Source organism: Diorhabda sublineata, chromosome 3 (genome assembly GCF_026230105.1).
Source record: "Diorhabda sublineata isolate icDioSubl1.1 chromosome 3, icDioSubl1.1, whole genome shotgun sequence".
In the NCBI taxonomy this organism is placed as follows: domain Eukaryota; kingdom Metazoa; phylum Arthropoda; class Insecta; order Coleoptera; family Chrysomelidae; genus Diorhabda; species Diorhabda sublineata.
This window is the reverse complement of record NC_079476.1, coordinates 2,607,753-2,616,137: the sequence shown is the minus strand read 5'-3', so window position 1 is coordinate 2,616,137 and position 8,385 is coordinate 2,607,753. Positions and strand designations below refer to the sequence as shown.

The window sequence follows — 8,385 nt, the reverse complement described above, 5'->3', positions numbered from 1 at the left end:
TTTACTGCCGTTTTTCGGCACGCATACCACGATATTTTTAAATTAAATAGCCAAATTAAAGAAAAAAAAGTTTTTCGGAATGATGAGGAAGTTTTATCCCCAAATCTCACCCTTTAAATAGGTAAGCCGGACTCTTACGGCTGGAAAAAATTGGTAAGCCCATTTTTTTTCATACGTTTTTCCTTTTTTTTAAATAATTTTTTTTTATCATACTTTCCGTCAAATAAGTCGACGCTTACCGAGTGCATTTTGTTCCTCTAATTAATAACTGTAGATTTATATAAAAAATTTTTGCAATTCCGCGGTCACGGGTTTTTTGAGATTGCCTGCTGCCGCACTCTTAGTACTTGGAATAATTAGACGAAATAACAAGAAACATCGTCACATTAATTATAAATTACGGATAATAAAAGAAAATACAATGCTTCTGATATCTTTTCTAATAAAACATCGAATAACAAATATTGATATTCATTTTATTTCTATCAGATGTAAATTATCAATTCTGTTTTCTCCCCATAGAAACCTTTTCTTAAACCAAACAGTTTGAAGACACTCTCGATGGAGTTAAGTTGATTGAATGATAATAATAACTTTCCATGAAGTCCTGATAAAATTAGTATTGTCTATACAAGGATGGTCGCAAAAGTACCTGACCTGACATAGAGATGGCGATAGTTGCTTCAAAAATACATAATCTATACAGTATATGCTTCAAGTTTGAAGACGTCACGACGTTGTTTAGTATACGTTTGGTAGCCATCAATAGTGAACGTTTTTAATGAATTTGTGAACAAAGAAAAAATTGGTTATCGTTATGTGATACAAAAATTTTATTTATATGGACTTAGCCCATCCAATATATGAACCAGATTCTACTCTGGGTGAGACTGTTCCGACATGCGAAGACCAGAAATACCGTCGTGAACATATTTTCATCGAGTGGTTATGTTTCACAGAAATGAAACGGAATTTTAGAGCAGTTTCATAACCATGGATTAATTGTGGGTCCATCACCTTACACTCGAATGAAGAGAAGAACAAAACAATGGACTGAAAAGGGAGAACCAACTCCAAAGAAGGCAAATACCATTCCATCTGCAGGCAAGGTCATGGCGTCGGTTTTTTTGGGATATGTGTGGGATTATTTTCTATATAAACTATAAACAGTATTATGCGAACTTATTGCAACGTTTAAGTGAAGAAATCAAATAAAAACGGCCGTATTTGTTTAAGAAGAAGGAGTTGCTTCATCAAGCTCATACATCCGGCCAAAATTTGTTACCTCATGCACCTTATTCGCCAGATTTAGCTCTCTCGGACTTTTTGGCAAAGATTTTCCAACAACGAAGAAGTGATGTCGGCAGTTGATGGCTATTTTGAGGAGCTTGACGATTCTTATTATGGAGTTACAAGAAGAGTACTTTGAAGAATAAATATATTTTTTTGAAAATATTTGTTGGGTCAGCTACTTCTGGAACCATCCTCGTATTAGACCATTAAAATATACTATACCAATAGCAACCGTTAATAGATTCGAAGAATCCGAAGTTCTGCTGATTACTAATAAACTAAAATTTCACCACCTGATGCAAATTTAAATTAAGATGAGAGATCTTGTGATTAATTGAATGGATAGTGGCTATAGAATATTTGACCTCTTTGGTTCGTAAACTAACAATTCATTTCGAATTAAGTTTCATGTTATTAATACCGGCGGTTATTGACATTTATTTTATGAAAACTCTAATTCTATCACGATACAATGGGGGCTGCTGTTCGCACAGAAATAATTTCCATGTCATGTTTTTCCATGGTTTGTACTCGTAGCGATCTAATTTTTTATTGAAAATCTGCCATGCTCCCGACATGTGAATGACAATCAATGAAAACCAACACCATTTCCTTGAATAAAACAATCAAACTAACAATTATAAAATTGTGGTTTTGTATTATTACATATAAGTGATGGGAAAAGGCAATTTGAGATATTCTAGATACCGAAACAAAGTACAAGACCGAGATTGCGGACAGAAATTCTGACTTAGAAGTGGAACTAATGGAATGGAACTGATAGTACTACCAGAATCAGAAAAAACGATATCATTAGCCCCCTGTAGGAAATGTGCGACTAATATAGTGTCATGCTCCTGGAGCATGCACCATTTCCATTCGCCATTAAAGTTTGTTTGAAATCCCATGCAAATTTTGTTTTCTTTTAAATAACCGATGCTTAGAGGTATGGTACATTTGAACTACTCTTACTGTGCCCACTTGTTTTATTCTCAACACTTTATGGAAAACGAATTTCCCTTTTCCTTCGATTGATTGCGTTTTATGGGGTGGTACATTTGAACTACTATTACTGTTTCCACTTGCTTTATTCTCTACAGTTTATAGAAAACAAATCTCCCTTTTCTTTCAATTAATTGCGTTTTAAGGGGTAGTACATTTGAACTACTCTTACTGTTTCCACTTGTTTTATTCTCTACAGTTTATAGAAAACAAATTTCCCTTTTCCTTCGATTGATTGCGTTTTATGGAGTGGTATATTTGAACTACTATTACTGTTTCCACTTGTTTTATTCTCTACAGTTTATAGAAAACAAATTTCCCATTTCCTTCGATTGATTGCGTTTTATGGGGTGGTACATTTGAACTACTATTACTGTTTCCACTTGCTTTATTCTCTACAGTTTATAGAAAACAAATCTTCCTTTTCTTTCGATTAATTGCGTTTTAAGGGGTAGTACATTTGAACTACTCTTACTGTTTCCACTTGTTTTATTCTCTACAGTTTATAGAAAACAAATTTCCCTTTTCCTTCGATTGATTGCGTTTTATGGAGTGGAACATTTGAACTACTTTTACTGTTTCCGCTTGTTTTATTCTATACAGTTTATAGAAAACAAATCTCCCTTTTCTTTCGATTAATTGCGTTTTATGGGTTGGTACATTTGAACTACTATTACTGTTTCCACTTGTTTTATTCTCTACAGTTTATAGAAAACAAATTTCCCTTTTCCTTCGATTAATTGCGTTTTATGGGGTGGTACATTTGAACTACTATTACTGTTTCCACTTGTTTTATTCTCTACAGTTTATAGAAAACAAATTTCCCATTTCCTTCGATTGATTGCGTTTTATGGAGTGGTACATTTGAACTACTTTTACTGTTTCCACTTGTTTTATTCTCTACAGTTTATGGAAAACAAATTTCCCTTTTCCTTCTATTGATTGCGTTTTAAGGGGTTGTACATTTGAACTACTCTTACTGTTTCCACTTGATTTATTCTATACAGTTTATGGAAAACGAATTTCCCTTTTCTTTCGATTAATTGCGTTTTAAGGGGTGGTACATTTGAACTACTCTTACTGTTTCCACTTGCTTTATTCTCTACAGTTTATAGAAAACAAATTTCCCTTTTCTTTCGATTAATTGCGTTTTAAGGGGTAGTACATTTGAACTACTCTTACTGTTTCCACTTGCTTTATTCTCTACAGTTTATAGAAAACAAATCTCCCTTTTCTTTCGATTAATTGCGTTTCAAGGGGTGGTACATTTGAACTACTCTAATTGTTTTCATTTGTTTTATTCTCTACAGTTTATGGAAAACGAATTTCCCTTTTCTTTCGATTAATTGCGTTTTAAGGGGTAGTACATTTGAACTACTCTTACTGTTTCCACTTGCTTTATTCTCTACAGTTTATAGAAAACAAATCTCCCTTTTCTTTCGATTAATTGCGTTTCAAGGGGTGGTACATTTGAACTACTCTAATTGTTTTCATTTGTTTTATTCTCTACAGTTTATGGAAAACGAATTTCCCTTTTCTTTCGATTAATTGCGTTTTAAGAAGTAGTACATTTGATTTACTCTTACTGTTTCCACTTGATTTATTCTATACAGTTTATGGAAAACGAATATTCCTTTTCTTTCGATTAATTGCGTTTTAAGGGGTGGTACATTTGAACTACTCTTACTGTTTCCACTTGTTTTATTATCTACAGTTTATAGAAAACAAATTTCCCTTTTCCTTCGATTAATTGACGTTTTAAGGGATGGTACATTTGAACTACTGCTATCACGATTTCCATTCGCCATTTAAGTTTGTTTCAAATTTTAAAACATTTGACTTTTGAACTACTAGTGATACCATTGCCTTCTTCGAAGATGGTCCTAGAAGTAGTTGGCCCAACACAAGAATTTTGGCAAAAAATATATTAATTTTTCAATGCAATCTTCGTCTAGCTCAGGGATGGGGAAACTTTTTTCTCGCGTCTCAATTTTTGTTAACGAAATATATAGCGGGCCAAGTTGTAGCATTACATTATTTACTAAAATAAATGTATAACTTTAATTTTTCTGAAACACTAATTTATTGTGCAATATTAAAAAATAACCTTTTTACAATTGCAATTAATTGAACTCAAGTTAGCTGCGGAGTAAAAGGTTGAGGAACACTGGTCTTTGTGGGAACATGTGACATGTGGAACTGTTTTTGTTTCTGCATGACTTCATCATAAGCCGGTTAGGTTAGGCATGATGCTGAATTGTTAACAATGGAAAAAGGAGATCATCCGAAAGCCTATTACGAAGAAAATTTTTTCTTAGTTTCATTATTGAAAACGTTTGTCCGCACAAATAGCTTGTACCAAACATAGCCATTATTCTCTGGGCGTGGGCAACTATATTTGGGTATTGTGTTCTAGATAAGGACTTATAAAATTAAAATTAAAATATACTGCCATTACTGCCAATTGATGAGAATGTAATTTCTGAGCTAATTGATGAGGATGTAATTTATGATAATACGAAAGCTGTACTTGATTTTTGTTTGATGGCCTCGGGCCGGATTTCAACGCTTTGCGGGTCGGAGATGGCCCGCGGGCCGTAGTTTCCCCATCCCTGGTCTAGCTCCATACACATTACCCAACGATGTTCAATAGGTTCGACATCACCTCTTCATTATCCTTCATTAGTCTTTGCCTTCTTTATTCATCCTACACAATCGATGGAAACGACACTGGTTTTGTTCCATTGTGAGCAAACAACGTACATCTAATTCTAATCTGTTCTAATTTCCAGTTAATATGCGATGTATCGCACTATTCAACGTACCTACTATGTCTGCTATCAGCCGACGATCATTCAGTACCGCTTTGTGGATTTTCTTCAAAATTTCTACAGTCGTCACCTCATTTGGTCGACCACTGCAATGCTGGTCTTCGCAGGTCGTTTATACTAAACGACTCAATAATTTACTTTTAAAACCAAAGGAGCAGTCTCACCTAGAGCGGAATTTTGTTCAGCTTTTATATTAGTTGGGATAATGCCTAATAAATAAAAGTATAGTATAACGATGACCAAATTTTTTCAACGTTTACTAATTCACTGAAAACGTTAACTATTGATGGCTGCCAAACAAATACTAAACAAGGTTGTGTCTATAAACTTGAATCTGATACTGTATAGATTGTGTACTTTCTAATACAGTGATATTTTTTCAAGTAACTACCGCCATCTCTAGATCAGGTCAAGTACTACTGGGACTATCCTTGTATGAAAGTGATTTGATGAGAAAGTCACTTTTTAATGATAAACTGTGAAATAAATATTTTATTTTCCAATATAATATATTTTTATATATTCACTTTTACTTAGCCCGGCGAGTTTCTAATTTTTCAAGGTTCCCATACCAACCTAACATAATCTAGACCTGTGGTTTTACAAGAACTCTCTTGGTAGCAGATTCCTTGGATGGAATCCATTATTTCAGCTGTATTTTTGTATATGAATAATAAATATGCATCCAAGTTTTATCTACTGACACATATTACATTAAGTAATAGCTGCACTTACTTGCAGCTAGACTTTTCATAAAAAATTATCCATTAACTATCCCATGTACATTTATTTGGAGATTTTTAAGTACAAAACTACGGATTTAAGTGGCCAGTTTTGAATCACTTATAAATCACGGAACATAATCATATTCACGTCTCGATTTTTTCAATTATACAAACTCAATTTTTTTTATATTGTTTTTAGAAACTCAAAAAAAGTGGACCTCTTGTGTTCCATCATCTATAAGTCATACTTAAAACCAATTTTGTTATTGTAACAATTCAATTCAATACGTAAGTTTCATTAAACGTTGTGATTTTTCTACAGGGTGTTCCAAAAAAAGGTGATTCCCTCTCTAGGATAGATAGAAAACTTAAAAATATTTGGGGTTTGCTCAGAATGAATTTATTTTTATATATGATTCTCATAGAGGGCTCTAGATACAACGTTCGTACCAACTAGTATTGAACATAACTTTTGCAATATTAAATTTCTTAACGAAAATGTCAAGTCAACTTAAACATCATTTAATTTCACACCAAACACTGTGTAATGTTTTCGGAATATTTTGATTTGAAAATTAGTGATAAATAACCGATGTTGGTATGAAGTATTGATAAATTTATTTATTATTATTATTATTATTATTGATTACTAAATATTATGTGAATTGAGAATTTTTTGTCGCGTAAATGAGACCCCATCGATAAAACGGATAGTTTCCTATCTATCCTAGAGACGAGATCGACTTTTTTGAAACACCCTGTATTATGAGGAATAGATAGGAAAATTTTAACCCTCCCATATCGTTATTGTTATTATAAATTACAATATCAGTTAAGGATTGAACCAGAATTGATAAAATTAGATGTATTTTTAATGTAACTTATCTTCAAAGTGATGTAGCTCTAGTGAAAATTTTGATTGACATGAATCAAAGTTTTTCCAAAATACCGACAATGATATATGTTTGAAACTGACAAGTTGTTAGATTGAATGTCATACAAAATTATGAACGTGACTGATTATTTACGAAATATTTATAAAGGACCATTCGCCGATTATCTATCAACTTCCAATTCAATCGGTGGTGTTTTAAAAGATCAGAGCTCTTTAGTGAATATTTTGTTGAAACTAGAAGTCAACTTAATGCAAATACTGCAAAAATACAAAAAGCCTATACATGCACAAGAGGAAGACATTTTTCTAGAACCGATTGCAAAGCAGATTGGCATCATAAAGGATCATACCAAAGAGAATGACGATTATCATAATTTAACTTACGTGGCTAATGTCATAGATATATTCTTATGGATGAAAGAAACCGACATGAATAAATTCGTGGAGAGATTCAGTGACTTTATAATACTTTACAAAAACGAAATGAATCAAACGAACTTTAGTTTTGAATTTACTCCATGTCTGGAGGCCTGGATTAAAACATTAGAAGAATTTTCAGAATTTATATTAACTTTTTTCCAACACGGATTAGTTTGGTTAGGTACTGAAAAGTTGCCTGCTCAAGCCGTGCTAGGAGATAAGCAGGAATTCAGAAACTTTGATCGTACAGCACTTTTTAACGATATTAATCAGGGTGAAAATATTATAAGAATGTTAAGACACCGAGAAAATAGCCCTCATTCGTCAATGAATTAATTTCCTTGCATCTTGGTAGTTTGAAGAAACTTTTCAAATTTATGTTTACTCAATATATGTTTTATTATTCAACAGATATATTTTAATGAATTTCTTATATATGAATGAATTTAATACAAATCAATTGATTCATTTAACTGTTGAGAATACAAATACCAACATTAAACTAATCAGAAATCACTAATTCTAGATAAGATAATGGCATCAACAAGAAGTTTTCGACTTGAAGATCGAAAAAATTCAACTTAGTAGTAGCGATAATAAAAATCTTGTGAAATGTGGTGTGAAACGATTAGAACTCGAATTAGAACATTTATGAATAATCAAGAAAGACATTTCCATTTGCGGAAGGACTAACTCAACAAGAGTATCAAAGTGCACAAGTCATAGAATTCTAAGTGAAATGTGAAAAGCTTCAGATACCACAGATTTGATTTACAAAATAGCTCTTAGCATATATTTTATTCTTAAGTGGAGCTTGAATTTCGTCGTATAGATTCATCATCATTATCATTATCAGGCCTTTCAATGGCTATCGCTTATAGCGCTTTAAAATCTTTTTTTTTTTGAGTTGAATTACTCCTAGCTTTCTTTTTTTTGTTTTCTTTACAATTATCGTTCTTCTTGGCTGTTTTTGTTATTATTTTCCATTCCTTTCGGTTCCGGCATTTTGCTCTCCAGTTCTCTATATTAAATGCTCTTATGTCCTCCTCTATTTCCTTTCTTCAAGTATTTCTCGGTCTGCCTCTTCTCCTTGACCACAATGAACGTCGTTTCGAGGTGTGATTTCGTGTCTGGTGCAGGATTTCCAAAGAATATTATTTAGAAAAACTGAACAAATTTTCGAAATATTTTATGTTATCAAATTATAAACATTAAAAGT

General features: G+C 32.6%; 1 protein-coding gene across 1 annotated transcript; it reads left to right on the top strand.

Annotated features, from left to right (window-relative positions):
* Positions 1-6,857: 6,857 nt before the first annotated feature.
* On the top strand, positions 6,858-7,502 carry LOC130441036 (uncharacterized). Its single transcript, XM_056774516.1, has one exon. The coding sequence runs from the start codon at positions 6,858-6,860 to the stop codon at positions 7,500-7,502; it is 645 nt and encodes a 214-aa protein (XP_056630494.1).
* The last annotated feature ends 883 nt before the right edge of the window (positions 7,503-8,385 follow it).